Source organism: Halichondria panicea, chromosome 1 (genome assembly GCF_963675165.1).
Source record: "Halichondria panicea chromosome 1, odHalPani1.1, whole genome shotgun sequence".
In the NCBI taxonomy this organism is placed as follows: domain Eukaryota; kingdom Metazoa; phylum Porifera; class Demospongiae; order Suberitida; family Halichondriidae; genus Halichondria; species Halichondria panicea.
In genome coordinates this window covers 12,263,490-12,290,616 of record NC_087377.1, presented here as the reverse complement: position 1 = coordinate 12,290,616, position 27,127 = coordinate 12,263,490, and the positions used below count along the sequence as shown (strand labels likewise).

General features: G+C 39.3%; 2 protein-coding genes and 2 long non-coding RNA genes across 5 annotated transcripts; 2 read left to right on the top strand and 2 right to left on the bottom strand.

Moving 5' to 3' along the window:
- The first annotated feature begins 20 nt into the window (after positions 1–20).
- On the top strand, positions 21–1,074 carry LOC135350332 (uncharacterized). Its single transcript, XR_010399112.1, has 2 exons — positions 21–274; positions 713–1,074. It is a non-coding gene; the product is annotated as an uncharacterized LOC135350332 (long non-coding RNA).
- A 2,612-nt stretch (positions 1,075–3,686) lies between these two features.
- On the top strand, positions 3,687–24,023 carry LOC135350529 (uncharacterized). Its single transcript, XR_010399179.1, has 5 exons — positions 3,687–4,125; positions 9,581–9,753; positions 10,196–10,235; positions 11,069–11,391; positions 23,904–24,023. It is a non-coding gene; the product is annotated as an uncharacterized LOC135350529 (long non-coding RNA).
- Positions 12,730–14,600, bottom strand: LOC135349608 (uncharacterized). Of its 2 annotated transcripts, none has more exons than XM_064548161.1 (5): positions 14,352–14,600; positions 14,002–14,300; positions 13,424–13,949; positions 13,177–13,362; positions 12,730–13,120 (listed from the first exon to the last, which is right to left on the bottom strand). In XM_064548161.1, exons 3-5 carry the CDS (start codon positions 13,599–13,601, stop codon positions 12,837–12,839), a joined length of 648 nt encoding a protein of 215 aa, XP_064404231.1. In that variant the 5' UTR covers positions 13,602–13,949; positions 14,002–14,300; positions 14,352–14,600; the 3' UTR covers positions 12,730–12,836. The 2 variants fall into 2 exon arrangements, with proteins under 2 accessions (XP_064404231.1, XP_064404223.1); XM_064548153.1 differs by having other exon boundaries at positions 13,998–14,300; positions 14,352–14,599.
- Positions 17,644–20,814, bottom strand: LOC135348814 (CUB and sushi domain-containing protein 1-like). The gene is made up of 6 exons (XM_064547171.1): positions 20,331–20,814; positions 20,000–20,278; positions 19,740–19,928; positions 19,483–19,686; positions 19,112–19,303; positions 17,644–18,156 (listed from the first exon to the last, which is right to left on the bottom strand). The coding sequence occupies exons 1-6, from the start codon at positions 20,647–20,649 to the stop codon at positions 17,840–17,842; spliced, it is 1,500 nt and encodes a 499-aa protein (XP_064403241.1). The 5' UTR covers positions 20,650–20,814; the 3' UTR covers positions 17,644–17,839.
- Positions 24,024–27,127: the final 3,104 nt, after the last annotated feature.

Here is a 27,127-nt window from a genome sequence, read left to right as displayed (position 1 = left end):
TAGGAGAGAGGGATTGGAAACGGAAGTAGATTTCAATGTACTTCACATAAATTATGACCTCGATAAACATCCACGCCTCGCTTAATGAGGGCTAATTTATTCCCCAGTAACCTCGCGGGTAACTGAGATTATTGCAAATCTAGGATTTTATGAGTTGTCACTAGTATTCTGTCAAGTTTTCCAGTATCCAGTGCAACTGTGCTTTATATAGATAGTGAATAACCATTATTCAAGCTCTATTTACCGTTGCAACTATCTTCTTCATTGAATTTAGGTAAGTTTAATCTTGTATTGTACACATTTATCCCTTTTTCTCTGAAATGATTAATGTTTAGGTCGTATACTTCAATACGCTTGTTGGTAAATCATGTGGTATCACCCCAAGCCAAAGAAAATTAGTCATACATCAGCTGGTAGAATTTAGTGCTAGAAAAAAGTTGAATTAAAGAGCATCACTAAAGATCCCTTTTTTGGGAATATGCTAAGCGTTACAGAAATTTTAATTTTAGGCATACATTCCCTTATGATTGGTGATCACCCCAAGAGCATTAGTTTTGGATCAGGTGGATGTATAGCTTTTGTGTGCATGAATGTGTAGTCACCTATTTTTACCTCACAATTGTTATTGGCCCGGTAGTAGATTGTGGTGAAGGGCCTGTAGGCCCGAGATATTTAACTACTACAAATGCTGTTTCATCTATATTTTATATAGCAATACCTCGCAAGCCAAAACTTACTGAGTACGCTGAAGAAAAGAAGACAGAAGAATACCGAAGAATACCCCTCCTCTCTACACCCCTACACGTCACCGCCCTCGTAAATGTTATTGGCTGTTCCGGCTATATATACACTCTTGTATACCTCACCAGCTTCTCTCCATCTAAGACTGTCTGATTAGAGTGCTAAACTAATCATAATTATAGCTGTAATAATCATTTTTATCGTGTAAGTTTTTGTTAATGTTGTTCGGTTTGATCCCACTCGTTTTACACTTAGAAAGCAACTGGCAGTGCTGTGGAGTGTTTTGCTGTCTCCAAGTGTATGTAATTATACTTAATGAATTGGAAATTGAAATGTACGCTCACCAGCCTAGTATATATAGAAACTTCGTACAACTGATTCATCAAAAGTGAAAACAATTAAGAAAGTTACATGGTGTATTATGTATCTTGTCGTGTGAATGATTATTGCCTCAAACTAGTGGACTTCTTGATGGTTTTCTTTTTCATTTAATTTTAAGTTGGCAGCAAAAGAGAAGCCTCTGACAGTCACAAATACATTCACAATTTCAGGGAACTAAGCATCCTCTGATGATTTTATATCTACTGTGAAACAAGTATCCAATACCACTATAGCTCTGCACATTCTCCTTACTATTACCATGTACCAATGCACTGTTAATTGTGTCTCTTTCCCTCTTCTTTCACCGCTTACAATGAGTTTTCCTCATTTGAGGCAAGAAAAGAAGACAAGAAAGCGAGGCGCGGATGTTTTCCGAGGCCCACTTCTGTTTCCAATCCCTCTCTCCTACATCTATGGTTATAGTGACTAAGTCTATCTTTCAATCATAAGGTTTTATCCCTCTGCATGGCCTGGCTGTAAACACTAATAAGTGTATTCATAATGAGCCCATGTATGGTAATTGTCATTTATGAGGAAAGGGAAAGTTTATTTAGTTTCCTCCTTTCCTCCTCTCTCTTAGCAGCTCCTTTCTGGTATTTATGGTGGACTAAGTGTATTTGGGGTGGTGCATTGTATCTATGACAACCCGACCCACACAGACCAGCAGATGGACCCCAACATGTGGAATGGAGGATGTATATGGACTCACTCACAAACTGGGAGAAAAGTGAGGGGTGCATGAGGGTGTGTTATGTGTGTGGAGATCAGATGGTGTCGAAGTGGGTATCAGGAAAAGTGTGCTTACGTAGGTTAATTAGGTATGCAAAAGTGTGTGTAATGTAGTTCTTTTGTAGATGTACAAGATGGTGTACATGGTAGATAAACGATTATTATAGTGGGTGTACGTAAGATTCAGTTGTAGTCATACAGTTCATACAGACCAATATTCGAAAATTAGGTGATATATATGGCCTATATCATTACGTATGCATGGGCATAACGTACTGTTATTTCCCTTTGATGCCGAGCATTGAATGCCATTGTGCTAGAAATTAGTTTATGCGTAGTATATAATGCTATTTATGTGAGTAGCTACCATGTTGCATAATTTTAATTAATCAGTGTTTAGTCTAGCACTACGGATTGTACAGTCAACATCATCACACAGTTCATTGATTACCAATATTATTGACACCACTGGGTGTGTCTGGAATTCACCTAAAAAACCTTATACTTAGGTTTTGGACATTGACGGGAAGCTTAATTGGGTGGCTTTTATTAATATATATTGCCGTAATGCTTCAATAGACGCTACATTGATAGGAATAGCCCCTAATTGTACTATAACGGCTTATATGTACACGTACGTGACAAAGTTTTCAAGCACATGATAATTTAATCCACACACTTTATACATGATGCCAACTGTCTATATTGGGTGATCATGCAGATCTATATAAGTAATTAGTGCTATATTTACAGTTTCCTATGGATCATACAAGTATGTTGACGCAAATGCATGTCTGTTTTTCCTGCATGCCTTAAAATGTCCTATGCATGTTAGGATTAGCCTCGTCCCTACGCCCACTGCACTTTAAGAGGAGGCCTGTTGAAGGAGGCTATATTAGGCTATGAAGCCTACGTGTACCTATATTGCTTCCTAGTTGCTATGCATACTTATAGCATATAATTATATATATATGCATGATGTGCATAATACTGTGTATGCATAGTGACCAGGTCACTATAACTAGTAAATACTGATGTCTAATGTTTTCGTTTCTGAAGGTGGATTGTGTATTTGCGGTAGTTGGGGTTAATTATAGTTTATCTTACTGCATGGTTCAATCTATCATAACAGTGCAATAACATGCCAGTGGTTAGCGTCAACATGCAGTAAACACATTTATAAGTGTATACATTAGCCATGAATAACTCCCTATATGTAATAGAGAAGTTCATTGGTTCAAGATTACTCGAATACATCGGTTTTTCTGACAGCAATGCAATTGTGTGTGATGCTGAGATGTAGTCACCCTTGTCCAGATTGTAGAAACGTTTGCACAGATATGTCATTCAGCCGCTTAGATATTCACCTCCACTGTGGCCAGGCCTGTCCTGGTGACACTGTTGTCTTCACCTGCACTCTGCCTGGTGTTACGAGTGGTAGTCTTATATGATGAATGGCAATCGAGTTGTATCTCTGATTCTGAGTAAAATTTGCAAAGAAAAAAGTTTGATTTTCCCTGAAAAATAACATTTTATGTCCACCAACACCAAAAACTAGGTCAGTATAGTCGCCTATAATTATACAAGTTAGCCTCAATCCTCTGGTGCAACATAATTACCCCCTTTGATCTAGCTAGCTGTAATTAGATTGAGGCTCTACCAGAACATGCATGTTTTATTGTTGGTTATAATTTATACAGTGTGTTCATATCATAATTATCTTCTTTTCCCTCACAATCCGATTGCTGACTTTAATTTATCAATGCCGTGCAATCTGACATCATTCAGGAGGTACGTTTATACAGTATAAGGTATAATATTATGCAGTATGGGTCCACAGTGACACTGAAAAATGTTCGAGGGTGAGGGGTGTATGTAGGGATAGGTATTTTGGGGTTTCTAATGCTTTAAGCTACATGCAGGTACACGTAGTTTGCTTATATTGCTATGCAGACACCTAAAAGATTGCAAAACTTACCAGCAATGCATCATATTAATGGATTTCCTTGTGTGTGTGCACATAATCAACAAAAGCAAGAACCGTGATCACTTGCAGGAGGTGGAGAAAATGTAACAATTAAGACTCCATTCTCAGCCTCACTCACAGGTCCGTCTGCCAGTATAGAGTTGAACATGAATGCTGTACTGAAGACCATGTACAAGTATGCATGACGAAGCCTCGCCCCCTCCCATCTCCTCTATCTCACATGTTGACATGCAAGGTGACAGCCCTGAGAAACTAAAGACGCTGCCTTCCTCATGCCCACCTAAACTGTAAGTTGAGTGCCACAAAACCAGATGCACCCATGTCTTATAGTACGTTTGTTGTGTATAGCACAAAGTTTTCATCAACGAAAAGGTGTTGGCTGGTATTTGGCTAACAATGAACCCCACGCCTTTCTAAACAATACACCAAGCACTAGGTGTGTGGTATGGAATTATTTTTTCTAAATTGTTTGCACAAAAAAATCAACTCGAATTCATGGAGTTTGCAATCATTTGTCAGCTTACACATTTAGCATGTCAAGAGAGTTTATTCAAGTTAGGGCTTCTCCATTTCATTTGCATCACTTTACCAATAATTATTGTTTGATTATCCAAGGAACATTTGTAGAATAATTGTCAAATAGCATCTACTGAGTTGATAGGCATGATCAAATATATATTAACACATAGCTCATCAGACATAGCTTATTTTAACCATTGACCCCTAACTGTCTTTCTCAAGTCCAGCTGTTCTGTTATAATACCTCAAACTGTTGTATAGGCCTAAGAAATTACCATGTATTATTATTGTTGAGTATAATTGTAGGCCCTCTCACATGCATGTACCTGTAACTTGAGCTATATGAAGCAGCTATAATTATAGTGGATCATCTAGATTGCTCTACCGTATATATAGCGGGTAATTTTCGTGAGGTAAAAATTTGTTCAATATTTCGTTTGACTTCATTACATGCACTACATTGCATGCGTTCCAGTAAACAACGCCTATACGTTTTTTGGGAGGAAAATTTCGTAGATCAGCTTGCCCACGAAAATTACCCGCTCTATATGGTATATGACATTGTATGCACTGTACACTGTGGGTATATTAGTTTATGGCTCCATCATTGTCATCACATTGTTACCATAATGCATCAACATCGAAATGAATGCTATATATATAGCCATTGATTGTTCTTTGACGGCTTATACGTCGTGACAATTGAATGCTTTTAAGCACATGACAATTGACATCATGCCAACTGTCTTTGTATTGTTCACTACATTATAGCGCTATACAGGCATCTGTAAATTGAACACCGAAATTGTAAGCTAATCTGTTTGTGGTAGCCTCGTCCCCAGGCTGATTTTTATTTAATTAATAGAACGGAAAGAGAAAAATAAACTGGGTAAATATTGCGTGTATGCATGTGGGCGTAATTTATTCAGATCCAACACATTCCACTGGCTATGACATTTATTCTTATGGCAACCATGCATACTTTTTCAGGCAATTTGTTGCCTATTATATACAACTGTTGTAAGCAACAAATTGCCTGCAAATTTGCAAGCAACTCATTGCATACAATACTTGTGGCAATTCACAATGTTGGAGGCAAAAATTAAAATTGCCTGAAAATTGCCTGGTGTATGGTGGCCTTAATTATTCTTTCTGGTTTGCTAGTTCGTTCACTGGCTCTCAGGTTTAAGTGTACTGGTGTTCCCTGAATTTACCTATTAGTGTGGTCATTGGATCATCCGATAGTATATGCAATTATCAAGCCTATTTTTCTCCTTGGCCTTCCGTTCTATTAAAAGAAAATTGACCTGAGGATAGGGCTATATTTGTGGTATAGTTAGGGTTAGGGTTAGTTTATATTCAGTGATATTTCTTAATCTAATGTTAACCTCTTAGGCATTTTCATTTCATGAGTGGGAAGTATAACTCGTATATAGTTCCTCCTTTCCAACGAATTACTTTAAGTATTATCATGTGCTACTGTTGTGGGTGTAATGCTAATCTTTGTTAGCTAGACCAGTGCATGAGTAGAATATGTTTTGGTATGTGGTAAAAATCAATACCTAAAAGCTAATGAACAATGCATATGTTTAGTTAACACTCTTTACCAAATCAAGGTTAGATCTCTGGAAATCATTTACTGCCACAAAACTGCAAGTATATATATATATAATGCCCATTTTGTGGATGCCCTTGTCCAAATTTTACAATCATATTTTACTAATCCACTATTCTACTTATAAAGTGTTAATACTATATAGGTGGCAGATATTATATTATGCCTCGGGTGTAACTACAGAAGAACACCATAAAGCTGACCATCTGTGTGAGGCTGGTGAGTATGCAGTCAGTGCATTAGTGCATTAGATATTGGCATGTGGTAGACTCTAGTAAGTGGGACTGCATACAAACTGGTCATTCTAACAACATCTACGCAACAACAGTATAGTTCATCTGCATACATGAATCTTCCTTTGTTTCATTTAAGTTATTATTCCCTTTTAATGCAATACTAACCCCCCCCCCCACACACACACACACATGCTTTTACAAAACTTTTCGTACTGTCTAATATTTACGCCATTGATATGTTTTCCTTTTGTTCCGAGGTTATATATAGTTTGAGTAGGAAACTTGTGCTGCTGCTTGAATATATATAAGCCAGAAGAGTCGTAAGAGAAGAGTGAGGGTGTGAGATGTGCATGTGTGGATATGCTGTGTGATTGAGGGTGTAGTGGGGTGTGGGATAAAGGTATGATGATGTTGTGTAGATTAGGTGTATACTGATCATGTACAATGATGTGTGTGATAAGGGTATTTTGTAGATGTGCTGTGGTATAAATGTGGTGGTCACTAGTGATACAAGTGTCCAAGTGTTGAGTACAGTTTGTGAATTTGTTGTGTAATGAAATTGAGGCAAAGTATAATAATTATAAAAATGCATGTTACAGGTAACATGCATGTAATTGCCTGTAACATGCATGTTACATGCACACTATTTCATATAGGCATAGCTGTTATCATGAGTTGTAATGGAACTCTTGTTGTCATGTATGTAGACTGACTCTATAATTTATGTACATTGATTTGAAGATGACTAACTATAGAGGGTGAATTAATATGTGTTTTATCTTTGTTGCTGACAACATGAGCTAATTTAGGTTAATAATAGTTACCATGGTACTATCCGCCCCAGTGTCTACACACCCACACGCCGGCTATATCCAAGGGTGTTACTGTACAACATGCACTGTAAGCTGTTGAGGTAACTGTTAATAGATCTCCCTTGCATGAATGTGATTAGCCGAGGCCTGGGGACGAGACTAGAATGTGGTATGCCTGGTACTATCCTTGGGAAAGTCTGGGTGCTGTTTATTTCTTCCCACAAACCCTAGCTGTGGATGAGTTTTTACATTATATAATATTTAGCTGTTAAAAAAATAATCTCGCTCTGTCCATAATTTATGTACCAGAAGACGTGTGGGATCGTATATGCCAACTTATGTTTTCGTCAAATGAATAAAGTTTTCTTCAGTTCTTGCCTGCCTTAATAGCTAACACGCATGTATGCATTATTTGAGTGCAGTCTATTATGACACCAACATTTTGGTGCATGTATTCAGCAGTGGCAATTGGCTATGCTATATATACCTACCTCATGCACTACCCTCAATGGTCACTCTTTGCAAGCAGGTGAATAATTTCCACTTTCTCATCGTTATCATAATAATTATGTCCGTTGATTTCTGCATGTCTACTTTGTTTACTATTGTGCTAGTTATTTGCTCGTCTGCGTCGGTAAATTTGATGTCACACTTAGTTTTTCCTTTTAGTGTCTTCTATTAGGCTGGCATGCTTATGGCTCTGAGAAAATAATTAATGTCTGTGTATTTATTTGTACACAAAAGTTAAATTTCTAATTTCTATTAATAGCTAAAAAGAGTTAATTATAGGTTCACACCTCACATAACAAATACAACATAACACAGCACAACACAGTATATAGGAATTTCCCTCAATGTATATACTCTCTCCAAGGTTGATTTTACTTGCGTGGTTTTAAGATTCACAGAGGGCTGTCCCTAGGAAAGTCCCGAAGTAAGTGGCGCCAAAAGGTAGTGTGGTTCAGTGGTCACTATACATAGGCTGCTACTATATGATATCCCACATCCCACAATTGATTTAGTGGTCATTATGAAGACTTAGTTGTCTAAGTGCACAGACATACCATCTGCCCATTCTCACTGTTATGGTATCCCTTGCTTATAGCTATCCAATAGACTGCTTTGCTTCTGTCACATGATGTGTTTTTGTGTGTGATGTAATCAGTAATACCTACTGGTATAAAAGTGGTAGCTAGAGTCCACACTTCATATCCATTCATAATTCCACGCTGCCAATGATGGAATTTCCCGTTGGTCGTCACTACGGTGACTATCAATGGGGTTGGTGGCACCTTTTCACAGGAACCCTATTCTTAGAGTGGGCACCTGTTTACAAACATCAAACAAAATATGCACATGCAGTATACCAGTATTTGCTCAGTTTTATAAAGTGAAGTACTATTTTGTCTGGTGCTGTAGAATTGCTAAAGAAGGATTGTCTGTGTCTAAGAGGAAAATTTAAACTTCATGCACCTCTCTTATAGTAATATACTTGACAGTGTAGCTGCTATAAGTGTATATAGCTGTGTCTAAAGTTTTAGTGACAATGGATGCTTGTGTGGATCTACATGTTGCATACGAATTATGTTCAAGTGTATATACCGGTAATTAAGGCCCATGTTATTGCGTGTCTTGCACTTCCCACTAATATTGATTGCATGATCACTGATATGACACTATTTGCAAGCATTGGGCACACTTTTAGGTGAATCAGAAACTAAATGTTTGTGTTGTTTACTATACATGAGCTGCATGGTTTAGGTAACTAATGTATATACATGTGGTACTATCCCTGGGAAAGCCCCAGTGCTGTACGTATATACATGTGGTACTATCCCTGGGAAAGCCCCAGTGCTGTCCGTATATACATGTGGTACTATCCCTGGGAAAGCCCCAGTGCTGTTTACTCCTTCCCACACACGCCTATACCCAACTGTGGAGTTTCTACAACATGGACTCTGAGTGAACCTTCTGTGACCTTCTTTTTATCACACTTTTGTACTTATAGCTATAGCTATCATGTGTTTTCTTTACAACATAATTATGAGCTGCATGCATGGTTGAGGTACGTAACTCTTGTTACCTCGTCTGTGTATGCATGCACAACAGGGATAGAGTGATTGGTGTGTCTGTCGGTTTGTGACTGTGTTGAGCCAACTATTATATAGACACTTTCATGAATTGCTTTAACTGCATAAAACTAATCTAGCTATCACCACTGGTCTAGCTAACTGTGTAGCTCTATCGAATGCTATATAATGCAAACTACATTGCATTAGCAACGCTCAGAGGATGATAGTTAGTGGTGGGTGTGATTCCAGTCATTGAACCGCGAATATTAGAACCCACGGACATTTCTGCTGAGGGCCAAATAACAAAAATTTACACCTGTGAAAATTTCCCACTATACGGTATCTCTTTCTCTAATCAGTTACCCTGTAAGCTACTGTACATTGAGCTTACTGAACAGCTGTCTGAAAGATTTGTATTTGACTTAGATATTGTGTTTTAAGAAGCAACTTACATTAGTTTACTACTGTTCTTCCTCCCCCTTCCTCAGCTCCTATGGTATTGATACTGGACCGGCTGTATTTGGGATGGTGCATGTATTGTATCCATGATGACCCGGCCCACACAAACCAGCAGATGTACTCGTGTGGTTCACATGAGGGGAGGATGTATGGACTCACACTATCACAAGCCATGCAGGAGAGCCGTGGGAGAGAGTGAGGGGTGAGGGTGTGAGATGTGTGTGGATATACTTGTATGTGATTGAGGGTGTATAGTGGGGTATGGGATAAATATTATAGGTACTATAGACAAGTATGAAGAAGCGCTCTTATTTTCTTCCTTATACTATTATACCAGGGGGCATGTGATTCATATATACGGATGGTCCCAGAACCACTTTGTAGACTTCAATGTAAAACATCACGTGAATCACTTCCGTTTCCAATCCTTCTTCCTCTTCTATCGTATATAATTATAGATTTTATGAATGACCACCACATTACCACCATATTATTTATCTACCACACGTTCAAGCTATGTTACCTTTATCCCATACCCCACTGCACCATAAACTTTTACACATCACATGCATACCATAATTATTAGATCTATTAACTTAATTAAGTTGTAAAGTTAAGTTACAATCTTTACTTTTGACATGTAGGAAAACTCCAGATTGGAACTTTACAACAACTCTATACACGGTAAACACAACAAGCACAATGTTATAACCGTATATACGTAGTGTTAAATTTTCGAGGCACTTATATTTCATGGAATGGCCTCTAAAAGCATTTCGTTGCACAATGTTCGTGGAAGAACTGCTTACCGGAAGCCATGCCTTTAATGTTTGCAACGTTATAGCGTAGATAATTCTAATTAAAAGAAAATTGTTTGTGGCTAACTCACGAAATCCGCGAAAATTATAAGCCCCTCGAAAATTTTGCGCTATACGGTATGCTATATGATTGAGGGTGTAGTGGGGTATGGGATAAAGGTATGTTGTGTAGATTAGGTGTACTGATCATGTACATAGATGTGTGTATACTTTCGTACATGTGCATGTGGTATAAATGTGGTGGTTACTAGTGACACACAAGGATCCAAGTATCCAAGTGTTGAGTACAGCTTGTGAATTTGTTGTGTGATGTAAATTGAGGCAATTAAAGCATAATCAAGAGAGAGAGAGAGAGAGTATCGAACGTAGGTATACTGTGCATCAGATGTATGCGGAGAGTAACGTGACTACTTCCTGTATCTTTCATGCACACTGACCAATCCAAGTGTGGGTGATGATATTAAAGTAGCTCTCCAGTTGCTTTAGTGATAGTGTATGGGTTGACATTTATAAGACACTAGTGCTTCACTGAAACAGACTAATGTCCTCAAAAGCTGACACTGTAAGAAACTTTCAAAGTGGATTCCATAGAACATTACAAAATAATTATTTCGTGTTGTACTGTGACTACGGTATCTTGAGTGCATGTGTTCGATGTTGCTCTAATACTTTCTCTCTCTCTCTGTCCACATTTTCCAGTGTTTACCAAGTTACTGGGTAAGAGAGTGTTCAAGAGATACCTCGAGCTGTTCTTGGACTCCCCATATTTCATGGACTGGTGGGTTATTATGACTCTAGAAGCCATTATTTACAATATCATACAAGTTTGCTCCAAAACACTTTCTGTTTGTGTACTTTGATGCAATTTCAACATTGATAATGTACTCCAGTTATTTACATGTACACACATGCATGCACATGCACACACAAATGTCTGGTGCAATATGCTGGAGTCTCACCTCACTATGTCAGCTGCTGGGGAGAATGATCCTCAGAGGGAGAATAAAACAAAACAATCCAATGTGAGTCATTAAATAATATCTACATGACTTACATGTAGGCCAACAACTTAAAGCCTAGGACGACTGCATGTATCCATGTCAAATCGCATATTGTGTCATTACATATTAGACATTAGTTTATATGATCTATACGTGTGAGAAGTGCCTCAAGAGGTGATAATAATTATCGTTTACTGCATAAAGAGAGTGCATGGGGAGGTGCATGCAAAATTAATACAGTAGACCCTCGCTAATCGGTATAGAGCGAGACCAGACTCCATCCAAATATATGAAATTTCCGGATTAACAGATGTCATTAATCGCAAAGACACTTGCACGTACGTGTACATGTATTATGAATATACGCGTGGCCTTTAATCAAGGTGCGTATTTTCAGCTGAAGTGATCCTTTACCAAGAGCAATGGAACAGGGTCCCTACAGTAGAAAGCTAGAATTGTAGTTTGTTGCTTCTTTAGCTCCAGAGCATATCAGGAGCCACAAGACTCCAGGCTTCTTTGCTGACTTTGATGTGATTCTAGTCCACAGTGCATGTCTCATGCACCACTAAAACGCATTTCTCAAAAGTTTCAGCATGCCTTTAATTTTATTGCTCTTGTTACTTGCTGCTTACTAGCCAACTTTTATGCTCATACATACATCTGCATTTATTGTGTAACACGCTTCAGGTTTGTATAGATTCATGTCAGTAGCCGAGGGTTAGCACTCAGTGCTCTAGTTCACCAAGCCATCAGATAGACTTCTGTTTCCCTCTTCTATAATGACTGTGTAGTTCATTGTCAATAATTACAACAGTACCGCGGGTGCTGATGCTGTGTCAATATAAAGCTACTAGCTAATATTGCTAATACGTACACATGATATGATTATCATGATGAACTTTTTAGCAGAGCTAACTACTAAGTAGAGTAGCAACACTCCATGGACAAATTTTGCTACGCATTCTTCTGAAAAGGCTGCAATGGCATTCCCAGTAATAAAACCAGGCATAACTCGAGAACGAAGTATTACTAAATCCACGAATCAGAATCCAAGAAAATGTTACCAGAAGCCTATAGAAACTCTTACTTGAACTCTATTGATCCGTAGCAGTCTACATACAAGACACACACACACACACACACACACACACACACACAAACACTATATCGTATACCTTGCTTGCGCATACGCACCGAGGCATAGTAATAACATAAAAGTATACAAAGCAAACTAATACCTCTTTTATAATCATTTTGTATTGGTATGCTTTGTATTTGAGTGTTATATAACACTCTAGTTTTTGAGCGAAGCTAAACATAGCGAGAGGCATTAGCACAGCGCAGCTTACACCACTCGTTTAATATGGCTTCTTTTTTAGTACAAAAGATGTAATGGCTTTTAATGAACAGATGTTGCTGTTTACAGTTGTTAAAATCGTTCACGAGCATGCACATTAATAGAAGTTTCACAGTCCTACTGGTCCATACGCCTGGTTAGTATTCAGTTCAATCTCCTCTTTGGGTGACACCTCCTCATAAACAGGACCAGCTGGTACAGTGGGTCCTACATTAGCTTGTCCTTTAGCTGACGGGGAGTACGCTGCCTTCTTACGCATGAGCAAATGCATGATCAAGAGTCCTATCAACAATCCAATGATTGTGAACGCAACTGTCGTGACAACCACGCTGATGGAGACAGCTGCATCAAATCGACTCCCATCAGATAGGCTGGCACAATTACAAGGAGCAGCTGTAGGTTGTTTAAGAGAAAAGTATTATTGCAAGCAAGTGTATGAATACACTTGCCTCTGCAGACGATCTCCTCGTCCCACTTTCCTGTAGCTAGACAGGTAGCAGTCATTATTCCCTCAGGGAACAGTTCATCGTCACAATGGAGGGTAACTTGTGTGCCGGGAATAGCTGGTACTGAATGATCACTGATAATACCATTCCTTGGTGGGGGTAGTGAAGCTGTGCAGTTTATTGGAGGAGCTGTGTAATGATTAACATAGATATTTTGTGTTTATTTCCTACAACCAAGAGCTTAACTCACGAGTTGTAGGAGTAGGTGTGGTTAGTAATGTACACTCAATAGCCTCAGGGTCTGGACTCCACATCAGTGTACCCTCACATGTCACCATTGTAACAGCAGATACATACCCAGCGTCACACTGGATGGTTACCGTGGATCCTGGCAACCTAGCTGCTGGTAGGTGGTCCAAATGCTCCATTCATTGGATCGGTCAATACAGGACAGTTTCCTGAGAAAAAGTTGACACAGTAAAAAAAAAAATTCTCACCAATCCTAAAACTGTACTCAGCAGTTGTACTGTTCCCAGCACAATTGATAGCCACAACACTGACAGTGTAGTCCACATTGAATTGAGCAGTCACAGTGACAGAGGTGGATGTGAGGACAGTAGCAGAGAGCTGGGTCAGAGGTGAGGTGGTCACTGTGTAGGTGAGGCCATCTCTACCGCCAGTCTCAGTAGGAGGGTCCCACTGTACAGATACGCTGACTTCATTGGCTGAGCTGCTTGAAGTGGAGTGTCTTATGATGGAGGGCGGTCCTGGTGGATCTATAGTTAACAAGACTCAATGAAATACTTTATATAACTGCAACTCACCAACCAATCGGATTGTTGAAGATCCTATTGTGCTTACAGGCATAAACCCCACACACGACACAGTGATCCCATTCTCTGCTGTTCTTGACAGAGTGGATGTTAATGTAGTGTCATTGGCTGCAATCAGTGTCACAGTGTAACCTGATACAAAATTGGGTACATTGAGATCAGAGGTGGAGGTGATCTCGATAGTAAAACTAGTACTATCTGACAGTTTCCATCTCAAGAGATTTCCAGCAGCAGTGCAGGTGAAAGTGACTGTTTCCATTGGACATGGTCTCTCCACACTCACTGAATATTGTGCTGTAAAGAAACATGCAATGTTCAATGTAAGGAAATCTATAATTGTCTTACCAGTGCTGAAGCCAGCCAGATAGCAAATCAGAAGAACTCTAATGAGTTTTATTATTGTCATCTCGAATTATTTTCTTGACAGTGAGAAGGTTTCAATATGATTGCTGACTACACAACCTCTTTGTTTACTTCCTTTATGATAATTTATTCATAGCTTCTTTTAATTACACTTCCAGTTTTCGTAGACAATATAATCATAACAAGATGCTCATAGAGCATTCACCTCGTGCTTTGAGCTTCATTGCATGCACACAGCTGTAAAAACGGATACAATAACTTTTTGACTTAATTATAACATCAATGGGGAATGACTGTGAGTCTAGATTATATCAGTGTTTTTTATCACCTTTGAAGATCGCCTACAAATTTCAACCTCAACCACTGTCTCAAGCAGTTAAAACAGTCCATGAAAGTATCTAGTTTGCTTAAACACCTCATTGTGTACACACACCAACATCACCATACAGTGTACACACACCAACATCACCATACAGTGTACACACACCAACATCACCATACAGTGTACACACTAACACCACCATATACAGTGTACACACTAACATCACCATACAGTGTACACACACCATACAGTGTACACACCAACATCACCATACAGTGTACACACACCAACATCACTATACAGTGTACACACACCAACATCACCATACAGTGTACACACTAACACCACCATATACAGTGTACACACACCAACATCACCATACAGTGTACACACACCATACAGTGTACACACACCAACATCACCATACAGTGTACACACACCAACATCACCATACAGTGTACACACACCGACATCACCATACAGTGTACATACACCAACATCACCATGATTACATACATTACGGTGATTACACCCATTACGGTGATTACATACATTACGGTGATTACTGTGATTACAGTGATTACAGTGATTACACTCATTACGGTGATTACATACATTACGGTGATTACACACATTACGGTGATTACACACATTACGGTGATTACATACATTACGGTGATTACTGTGATTACAGTGATTACACCCATTACGGTGATTACATACATTACGGTGATTACTGTGATTACAGTGATTACAGTGATTACACTCATTACGGTGATTACATGCATTACATGCATTACGGTGATTACACCCATTACGGTGATTACATACATTACAGTGATTTTACACACATTACGGTGATTACACACATTATGGTGATTACACACATTACGGTGATTACACCCATTACGGTGATTACACGATTCATGACATCATTACAATGACATCACTGCTTTCTCCTAGTGCTTTCACTTTCTAGATACACTTTACATGAGCCCACTACCTCTTTTTCTTTTGGTAGTGGGCTCATGTAAAGTGTATATATCTGTGAGGCTGGTGAGTGTGCAGTACATTAGATTTGGCATGTGGTAGATCTAGTGGTATTGAGTAAGTAGGACGACTGCATATACAAGCCTAGCCTCGACCCCAGGCCAATCCGTCTCCAATTGAACGCTAGGGGTCGCCTACTACAATTTCGTTCTATTAAAAAAAAAATCGGCCTGGGACCAAGGCTAATACAAACCATGCAAACTATTCATTCTAACATACACATACATACACATGTACGTAAGCACTACAGTAGCTAGAGTACATGTCCAGTAAGATTCACTTGTATGCATGAATCATCCTTTGTCTCTGTCATTCCATTTTAAATGCTTTTAATGCATCTAAAAAACTAGGCCAGCATCTATTGAGATAAACACCCATACACACACACACACACACGTAAGTCCACACATACATGCAGTTCAACCCTTAATTGTTGTCTCACTTGCCGGTCTTTATCATAATTATGTTTGGGCTCAGTGGTTTGGGCTCAGTGTGTATATGAACTGTTCCCACTGTTCTTTGCCAATCTTGCATGAGGACAGCACACCCTCAGTTAGACGAGGGGCAGCTGCTGCTCTCACCAGCGACACCAAGGCTTATATGGTGAGACACTGTACAGACTATAGACTGTGCTGATAATTATTTTGAGGTGTGCTGTCAAGATTGTAAATTTTGGCCCAGCTCAATACCGTACAGTGGGAAATTTTCATGAGGTGCAAAATTTCACTTTTTCAAGGGCAGACAGAAGTCACAAAATTATAAAACTGCTGCACCATTGTAGTTTTGCACATAGATCAAAGGAAAAACTATGCTAGGATCTACAACTGTAGTAACCAAGACCGTGCTCTATTATTCTGTGGTTGGCATTTTTGGAACGGTTTGGTAGTTAGAGCACGGCTGGGGTGGCTGGGGTATAGTTAGAGCACGGTTGGTGATCAAAATAATTCATTTAAGCCATAGAGTTTTATAATAGCTATACAACTGTTGCAGTACTCATTCAAGTACAGCTAAGTGATTCTATAAGCTTCTAGCAATGCTATCTTGCAAACAAAGGCTTTGTTCTCGAGTAAAGGCTAGTTTTGCTTACCAGCTAGTACATTGAAGGCCATTGCAGTCTCTCCAGAATCAGGAATAGTAAAATCTGTTCTTAGAAGGCTGCTATTCTACTTAGTACGGTGGAACCTCTGTTAACAACCACCTCCGAATAAAGGCCAGTTGCTCCATGCAGGTCCCAAATGAACAGTTTGTGTACAAAATAACCTCTCACCAAAGGCCACCTCTGTATAAAGGCCAAATATTGTTCTTCAAAGGTGTCCGTTATAGAGGGGTGCCCCTGTAGTTAGCTCTGTATACTAGAGCGATAGCTGCATGTATATTAGTAGCTGCAAGAAGCTGCAAACTACAAACCAGTTAATGCACCGTTTTTACGCTCGTTCTCTATGGATATATTATTGGCCTCGAGAACACGACGGCCTATAGTTTGCTCATTCAGCAATAGAGCGCGTATGCGCAGTAGTCTATTCTACTGACAGGTCTTTTTCAGTCTACCATTTTCTCCCGATTTTTGAGGTTTCGGACTAAAGGGGTCCTGATTAGCGAGGTTTTACTTTATTGATCAGTTTATCAATAAAATTATTTCTGGTTCAGCAAAGAAAGTTAAGAGTGCGCATGCGCAGTAGTCTATATTCTACTGACAGCCTCTCCTTTTTTTCAGTTTGCCATTTGTCCGGATTTGCGAGGTTTCAGACTAACGGATTAGCGAGGTTCAGGGTTTCATCAGGATTTTTAGCTGAGAGGGGGAAACATTTAATTGAGGGGGGCCTGGGGGTCCTCCCAGGAACATTTTTTGAGGAATGGTATCTGAGGTGCAATTTGGGTCTTTTGTGTGCTTCAAACATTGAGATTGTAGACATTTTTAAGGAGAAAAGTCGTACACTTTATTTATGACATCATTAATTTTTGGGGGGGGGTTAGCTGCATGGGGGTGGGAAATCCCAGGGCGCCCCCCCCGCGGCCTTTTGTATGAAACTCTGATAATGATATGGTACATATTGTAATACTTATATTGGCTAGATATAAATGTTAGTAGCACGAAGTTTCACAGTCCTAATGGTCCATACGCCTGGTTAGTATGCAGTTCAATATCCTCTTTGGGTGGTCCTACTGGTCCGTACGCCTGGTTAGTGTTCAGTTCAATATCCTTTTTGGGTAACACCTCCTCATAAACAGGACCAACTGGTTTAGTGGGTTCTACAACAGATAATGCTGTTTTTCTTGTGAAGTACACTGCCTTCTTACGCGTGGACGAGTACATCACTAGGAGTCCAGCGAGAAATAGAGTAGACAACACAAAAGTAGTAGTAACACCGATGGCAACAGTTACACCAGTCGATAGGGTGGTGGTAGCAGTTGGAGCTGTGAAGGATTGGCAATAATTATTAGGACAACAAATAGAGCACTATAACTTGAAGCCTGTATAATCATAGACAATTATCACAATCAGAGTACTGTGTTGTATGAGGTATACAAATTATGTCAAGTATAATAATTGTGTATGAACATGTTAATTTTCAAGAGTTAAATTTTATTTTCGCCAATTTTGCTCAAAAGTTAGTGTTTTTTTGCGGCCTCGATACCATGAGCGGCTTCCTTCCCTGAAGTTCCCTACTTAAACTAATTATAACCTTCCAAACAAAAGATTAACCTCTCTATCATATCAATTTAATATTAAGTGCCATAAATATCAATAATCAATAAACAATAAATTAGTATACAGTAGACTCTCGTTAATTCGGTCAACCTTGGGACAGTGCAACTTAGCCGGAATAGCGAGGTGGCTGTATTTCAGAAAATAGCTGTGGCTTAAAAACTACTTTACCTCGAATCTAATGACTAATATTGCGGTTCTGTCTCGAGGATAATGAAATCATTCTGCTCTCTAAGTGTAATCCAGCCAAACCACACCATGTCCGGCGTAAACGTACATTGAAAACCTAGTTTGGGGCATACATTAAAAACCTAGTTGAGAGTATACGGAATTAATATAGCGAGTGGCCGTATTTCAGGGTGAGCCTGGTTTATTTGTGCAATCCGTGCCAAACCAAATGGCAGGTATATATCGAGGTGGTCGTACTTCAAAGAGTCGGAATAGCGAGAGTCTAGCTATATATATAATTGGAACCTTGAGCTATACAGTATAGCCCCAAATTTTTGAGGGGCTTAATTTTCGCTAAATTATCTGCTATAACGTGCAAATATTAAAGGCGTGGCCTGGGAGTGTTTCCGGTAAGTGCATGCCTCGAAAATTTCGCGCATTTACGGTATATCGTTGTACCAGCTGATTTATTGCTATTCATATATGTATACGTACAAACACACTCCAACTGAGCCGGGTCAGGATCCCAGAGACCAGAGTTGTTACAAGTGACAGTCACTGCACCCACCAGTGAGAACCCAGGATCACATTGGAAGGTAATGACTGAGCCCTCGACTAGGTTAGTGTTCAGAGAGTTGGTGTTGAGTAATGTTCCATTGAGTGGAGGGGCAGGCAGGACACAGAAGACTGCAAGGAATGGTGTATGGATGACTATATAGGGGCAGGCAGGACACACGAAACTATATACAAGGATAATTATATGATTGATGTAAAAATGGAATATTTATACGCTCATTTGAAGTTTTAGTAATTCGACTTTGAGCTCAATAAATTGAGCACACTAAACCATAAATCAGGAAATTTACTAGACTCATTTCTGCAGACGATCTCCCCTGGGATCTTGTCCCACTCTCCTGTAGCTAGACAAGTGACATTCATTATGCCCTCAGGGAATAGTCCATCGTTACACTGGAAGGTCACTTGTGTACCAGGAATAGCTGATACTGAATGATTACCGATGGTGCCATTCCATGGTGGGGATAGTGAAGCTGTACAGTTCATTGGAGGGACTAGAAGATCAAAAATTAAATTTCATCTACATGCACATGCAAACAAAACTTACACGGTGTAGGAGAAGGTGTGGTTTGCAATGTACACTCAATATCGGGGTCTGGACTCCACATCAGTGTACCCTCACATGTCACCATTGTAACAGCAGACACATACCCAGCGCCACACTGGATGAATACTGTAGATCCTGGCAATCTGCTGGTGGTTGGTCCAAACGCTCCATTCAACACAGGACAGCCACCTGCACAAGAGGGAGTCAGTGTTTTTTAATAGTATGCTGTTTAAAGACTATATACGTCCGACTCGACTAACCGATTCTAAAATTGTAGGCAGCTGCTGTACTGTTCCCAGCACAGTTGGTAGCCACAACACTGACAGTGTAGTCCACATTGTATTGAGCAGTCACAGTGACAGAGGTGGATGTGAGGACAATAGCGGAGAGCTGGGCCGGAGGTGAGATGGTCACTGTGTAGGTGAGGTCATCTCTACCACCAGTCTCAGTAGGAGGGTTCCACTGTACAGATACATTGACTGCATTGGCTGAGATCCTCAGAATCGAGTGTCTTTTGCTGGAAGGTGGTCCTGGTGGTTCTATAATTACGTAACATTTACAATTATGGCCGAGACACTAACTGCAACTCACCAACTAATTGGATTGTTGCAGATCCTATAGTATTTAAAGTAGGATCAAACCCCACACAGGACACTGTGATCCCATTCTCTGCTATTCTTGACAGAGTAGATGTTAATGTAGTGCTACTGAATGCAATCAGTGTCAAAGTGTAACCTGGCTGCATTTCTTGTGGCACATTGAGATCAGCAGTAGAGAGGATAGTGATTGGAGCAGAAACATCTGATGGTACCCATCTCAAGGAATCTCCAGGAGCAGTGCAGGTGAAAATGACTGTTTCCATTGGACATGGTCTCTCCACACTCACTGAATATTGTGCTTTATGAAACATGCAGTGTCAATGTAAGGAAATCTATAATTGAATAGTCAGTCTTACCAGTGCTGAAGCCAGCTAGAAAGCAAATCAGGAGAACTGTAATGAGCTTTATTATCTCTATTAGTGTCATCTCGAATTATTTCTTGACAATGAGAAGGTTTCAATGTGATTGCTACTACACAACCGCCTTGTTTACTTCCTTTATGATAAGTTATTCATAGCTTCTTTTAACTACACTTCCAGTTTTCGTAGAAAATGTAATCATAACAAGATTCTGATAGAGCATTCACCCTGTGCGTTGAGCTTCATTGCACGCGTACGCGCATAGCGGCAAAATGGATACAATAACTTTTTACCGTAATGACTTCATTATAACATCATTGTAAGGAATGATCGTGAATCTATAAAGCAACAATTATATTGATTAGAAAATAGTGTTTTTTGTCGCCTTCGAAGATCGCCTACAAGTTTTAACCTGTTATTTTTCAACCATCGTCTCATTAGCAGTTAAAGCAATCCATTAAAGTGTCTAGTTTGCTTAAACAGCTCATGTTTGTGTACACACACCAACATCACTGTACAGTGTACACATAACAATATCACCATACAGTGTACACACACCAACATCACCACCATATACAGTGCACACACACACCAACATCACCATCAACATCACCATACAGTGTACACACCGACATCACCATACAGTGTACATACACCAACATCACCATACAATGTACACACACCGACATCACCATACAGTGTACATACACCAACATCACCATACAGTGTACACACCGACATCACCATACAGTGTACACACACCAACATCACCATACAGTGTACACACCGACATCACCATACTACTATAATATTATTATTAGGTGGTAATCGTGTACTACATATATAGAGAGTGGGAGGGGCTGGTTTTTTGTGCATGTTAAGATTGTGTGGGGAGTTTCTTTGAATGTTTGACATAGCGTTTACAGCTTTTACTTATGCTTGCTTTTATCACGGTTTCTATAGAAGCCATGTAGAGAGATTGCGCACGCATATATACCAGTATCTAAATGAGTTAGACACAATTTTTTGGGTGTCTATGGGATTTAAACACCCCAGGCACTTGTTGTGCCACCCTTACTGCACTAAGGATACTATATACAGCAGTGCCTTTACGATTCTAAGGCTTCTAAAACCCCATCGTACGCGTAGATACTATTATATACAGCTGCCTAATTGCTTTAACTTTATGCCACATGCTATTATCATTTCATTGGCTGCAGGTACATAATTATATTGAACTGCATATTATTATTATTATAGTTTCTTTGAATTACTTATTTTGATACAAAACATGTAGTGGCTTTTTAATGAACAATGTTATTGTTTACATTGTTCTTAGCAAGGTTGTTGATAATGAACGGATGTATAGTGCTATGTACATCTACATTAATTAACTGTTGATGAAATTACTAATGGTCCATAAGCCTGGTTAGTGTTCAGTTCAATCGCCTCTTTGGGTGACACCTCTTCATAAACAGGACCAGCTGGTACAGTGGGTCCTACATTAGCTTGACCTTCAGCTGACGGGGAGTACACTGCCTTCTTACGCATGAGCAAATACATGATCAAGAGTCCCATCAACAATCCAATGATGGTGAACACAACTGCCGTGACAAAAGCTATTAGTTCAGACTTTGATGTTAAAGCTTTGTTGTTAATGTCAAATAAAAGCGAGCAAAAGCTAAAAAGCCTAAACTTGCATGTGGCCTCTAGCTAGCTACATGTGTCCTTTTTTCGAGGTACGTATTTACAGCTAAAGTGATCATGGAAAGGTTTTATAGAATTTCATTGCTCATGTCACTTGCTACTTAGCCATGCAGCTTCCATGCTTCATACATACTACTGCATTTTATTGATTGTATTCATGTAAACAGCCGAGGGTTAGCACTTTAGTGCTCTAGTTTGTTTGTTTGTTTGTAATTTCTGAGTCGGTTTATATACTCACCTGGATGCCATATAGCACTGCGTTTACAGCATGGATAGCCTTTACGCAACAAGTTATTATATAGTTTCAGATTTTTATGTTAAAAGCCTAATTGTTATCGAATAAAAGCGAGCAAAAGCTAAGAAGCTTAAACTGCACGTTGACCTCTACTACAAGCGTCCTTTATTCGAACGTATTTACAGCTAAGCGATCCTGTACCAGGAACAATGGAAAAGCGTCACTAAAGTAAAAAGCTAGAATTATGATTAGGGTTGTTGCTTCTTTTGCTTGTCCCTATCCTATTCCCAGAACATATATAATTATACCATGCAGGAGCCATATTTCTAAGACTCTAGGCTTCTTTGCTGACTGACTTTGCTAGTCCACAGTGCATGTCTCTCATACATGTCCGTTCTCAGCGGCTCTAGAGTCTACTTAGAATTTCATTGCTCTTGTTACTACGTAATTGCTACTTAGCCAGCTTCTATTCGAGGTTAACGTAATGCGCAAGGCGCATGCTCATACATGCCTACTATTGTATTTATTGTGTTCATGTAAACAGCCGAGGGTTAGCACTTCAGTGCTCTCTACAATGGACTCATTAACTAGTTCAGGGAGGGAAAGGGGGATATCCCCCCTCTGGCTCCAATTTCCTCCCCTAAAATTTGCATTCAGGTACTACTGAGTAGCTACATACTAACACAGGGTATATAAAAAATAACAGTTGACCTTTTTTAGCATAATTTCCTGGTTACTTTTCAAAACTTGCCTATTTCCCCCCTCTACTTCAAAATCATGTATGACACCCTGTATAGTCTGACTTACCATTGTCATGAGGATCTGTGATATCCAGTCTAGTCTCTAAATCATCAGAGCTTCAAAAAAATCCGTGAAGCTTTGAACCTATACTGTCTATTAGTATATCCCACCCAGTGCTACTACGTCATGAGTCAGGTGAGATTATACGATCTGCGTATATATCCAATCATGAATAAAGGTTATGAATGCAGGATACACTAGCTATTATTTTCTCACAATAAGTATAACTTATACTTATACTTATTGTGAGGTAATAATAGCTATTGTATAATCATAGATATAATTACCCTGCATTTGTCCACCATAAAACACTAGCTCCATTCTGAGCCAATAAAGTTAGCTTTACTGTTGGATCCTCCTGCTGAGACTGGTGGTAGAGATGACCTCACCTACACGGTGACCATCTCACCTGAGTTGAGTTCTTGGTTATACAAAAAATTTATATTATATTTTCCCCTCACAGCTCCAATGAACTGCAGAGCTTCACCAAGGAATGGCACTATATCAGTGAACATTCAGTACCAGCTATTCCCGGTACACATTATATGCAAGTGACCTTCCAGTGTGACAATGGTCTGTTCCCTTAGGGCATAATAAATATCACCTGTCTAGACACTAGAGAGTGAGACAAGAACCCGGGAAAGATTGTCTGCAGAAATTATTCTAGTAAGTTTTCTGGTTTAGTGTGCTCAATTTATTAAGCTCAAAGTTCGAACTTCAAATGAGCGTAACGTTGCATTTTTACTTCAATCATAATTATTCCTTGTATCCTGTCCCTCCACTCAATGGAACATTACTCAACACTAACTCTCAGAACATTAACCTAATCGAGGGATCAGTCATTACCTTTCAATGTGATCCTGGGTTCTCGTTGGTGGGTTCAGTGGCAGTCAATGTGACTAATGGGTGTCTGTATTCGTTGGCATTATAACTACTAATTTAAAGTTAAACAAATCATCTTTGGTTTCACAAAGAAACTGTTTGTGTAGATGTGTCCTGTGGTGCATGTACACCAATACAATGCCTTACCGCAATATCCTGCTTCTCATTGTTGCTATACTCATAGTGCTGTCTGCATGTTGGTTGATTGACATAATAATCATTAATGCTGAGCAGTCAACATACATGATACTAGTCTCATGAATCAGCCGCCTTCTTTTGGGAAGACCACGGCTGATTCATGATACATATTTGTATATAATTATAGCAACCATTGATCACTGTGTTTCATACGCCTCCATTATAATTATAATTAACTGTTCTGTTATAAGTGTCCTCTAGCTATAGCTAGCTGGATTTATTGTTCTTGTGTGATGTGTAGATATGTATCCACTATATACATTATATAGTACGTACTGTTAGCATGATGTCTGTTCATGCATGATCATGGCGTTATGATAACTCTAGTTCTGGTCTGTATATAATACCGTATATAGGGCAAAACATTCGTGGTTGAACAATGTTTAACCATTTTGTGGATATAATATTTTCGTGGTTACTGCTTGCACTGCAGGTAAAGGTAGGCCAGGTCGCTTCTATTCGTAGTCATAGCTTCAACCACGAAACCTTGGTTCCAGAGGCAGGCTGGATAACCGAATAGATAAACCACGCCTTGATCCACCCATTTTATTGATAAACAATAGTGCCACATGGTTGTCTGCGCATGCGCAGAAGATAAGCAGACCTGTCTCCATAGTAACAGCTGCAATGCACATGCGCATTTCAGGGACACGCCCATTTAATAGGCTTGTAACTAAGAAGCCATATGGACATATGGGGATAGGAAGGTGATTGTCTATTTGTGGCACCTTTGCAAACACATGAACACAAGCATGAAACAATAGTAAATTGTGGTTACTGTGGTGCATGTGACCCTTGCATGTATACATACTTCGCACTGTACCAGTATCTTTAAGTGTTCTCCTAAGTCCTAACTATCACAGCAGTGGTGTAGGAACCAGGGACTGCAGCCCCCCTTTATATAACACTGCACGCTTGCAATTGCGTTAGTCAAAGCTTAATGAATCAAAGAATCAAGCTTTTACCAAATACACCTGCGTAGATTGCGTTAATCCCAGAGCATGCAAAATTAATCTTTTTGGGGGAAAACCCCCAGATCTCCTTGCAGGCACACTTTAATGTGCGCATACGCGCAACGATATCAGCTCACCCTCTAAGCTCTTTCTACTATCCCATGCTCTAAGGGATGACTCTCTTCCTACGCCACTGCTGTCAACATGTTCACATTTCAAATTGCTAGCAACCTCCTCTATATAGCTGCTAGATCTATAGCAACACTGGCCAATTTTTTTATTTGATACTGCAAACTTAAAGAAACCACTCAAGTAGTCCTACTGAAAGTCTATTTGCGTTGAGTTCGATCCCGGAAGTTATGTGGTCAATTATGGTTTCATTTATGCTTTATGTGGTGGACAAGTATGCCTGGGACTTCTGCATGGAAAATGCTAACTTTTAGCTGGTTGGAGTTTACCAGCTCTACAGCATATAGATTGAAGCGCTTAACAAGGAATCCAATGGTATATGAAACTTTGAATTTCAGTAAAGTATGACAAAGTTATGACAACTTTATGAAGGTCAAACTCAACACAAATAGACTTTAGTCCATGTTTACATTGTGGGTTAACATTGTGGTTCACCCATTTGTGTGTGTGTGTTGCAAAGGTGCTTAAAACTGCTGTAGATGGCTTAGTTTATCTATAATACTATAGCAACTAATTGGTGGTTTTTAATGTTAGTCTAAACTGTCAACACTTTAAGTGTATTTATTTGCCCATGAGAGGGAGTAACTCTATAAAAAAAATTATACCGTATATGCTCCAGTCATAGTGACCTTTATGGGCACAAGAGAAAACAAAACACAAATGAGTGACTGTGATAACAAAAGTTTAGAGAGGGACGGGAAAAGTTGAAAATGCTACACACTCTGACTTTACCATATCATAAGGCAATAATACATTGTGCCTTACCTGCTCGTGGCTATTCATCTATTCCATTGGCTTGTGGTAAGAATCACTAGTTTAGCAATGTAATTATGTGTGATGTTTAAATGTGGACAAGGTTGTAAGATGGTTTACTATGTTTACCTAATCAGCTTCGAAGTCAACACCTTAATTAGTGTCTCAAGTATGTACATATTCACTCGTGAACACAAGATGGATTATTTTGGCAAGGGTGTCGTGTGTGCTCATACCCGTATACCATCAACGATTTCAGCAATTAAGTGATACAATAAATTATAACATGGTGCAAGATACTGTCAGACCACAACAAAAAAATGATGCAACATCCGATTGCATTAGCAGGCCATCATTTAAGCTTGAAATTGATTTAATAAGCTTATAATTGGTATCGTTTGCAAAACGTAACACGAGGCATAGTTGATCTGTTCAGGTAATTAATCGTTATTGTAAACAAGTGGTACACCTGAACGAACAGGAAGAAGTGCTGATCGACCAGTACAAAAAATGATGTCTGTTCGATATAGATAAGAGCTAATTAAACCAGTATACCACAAGGAGCCTGTAATTCCCATGTTCCACTGCGTGCATAGCTTTAGGACAAAGCTTTCTTAAAATCCATAGCCAATCCTTTTCCTAGCAAATGAAGCGAACATTTGTGAGAGACAATTACGATCACCATTTTCCTATAGCCAGATTTACCAGCCCA

Bases quoted from the DNA above. Each gene is read 5' to 3' on its own strand.
- LOC135348814 (XM_064547171.1), bottom strand. From the start codon at position 20,649: ATGTTTCATAAAGCACAATATTCAGTGAGTGTGGAGAGACCATGTCCA. The intron at 20,279-20,330 runs GTGAGTTGCAGT...ACGTAATTATAG, and splicing joins TGCAACAATCCAATTAGTTG to AACCACCAGGACCACCTTCC. The intron at 19,687-19,739 runs GTAAGTTTTGTT...TTGATCTTCTAG, and splicing joins CACACCTTCTCCTACACCGT to TCCCTCCAATGAACTGTACA.
- LOC135349608 (XM_064548161.1), bottom strand. From the start codon at position 13,601: ATGGAGCATTTGGACCACCTACCAGCAGCTAGGTTGCCAGGATCCACG. The intron at 13,363-13,423 runs GTGAGTTAAGCT...ATCATTACACAG, and splicing joins CACACCTACTCCTACAACTC to CTCCTCCAATAAACTGCACA. The intron at 13,121-13,176 runs GCAAGTGTATTC...AACAACCTACAG, and splicing joins CGAGGAGATCGTCTGCAGAG to CTGCTCCTTGTAATTGTGCC.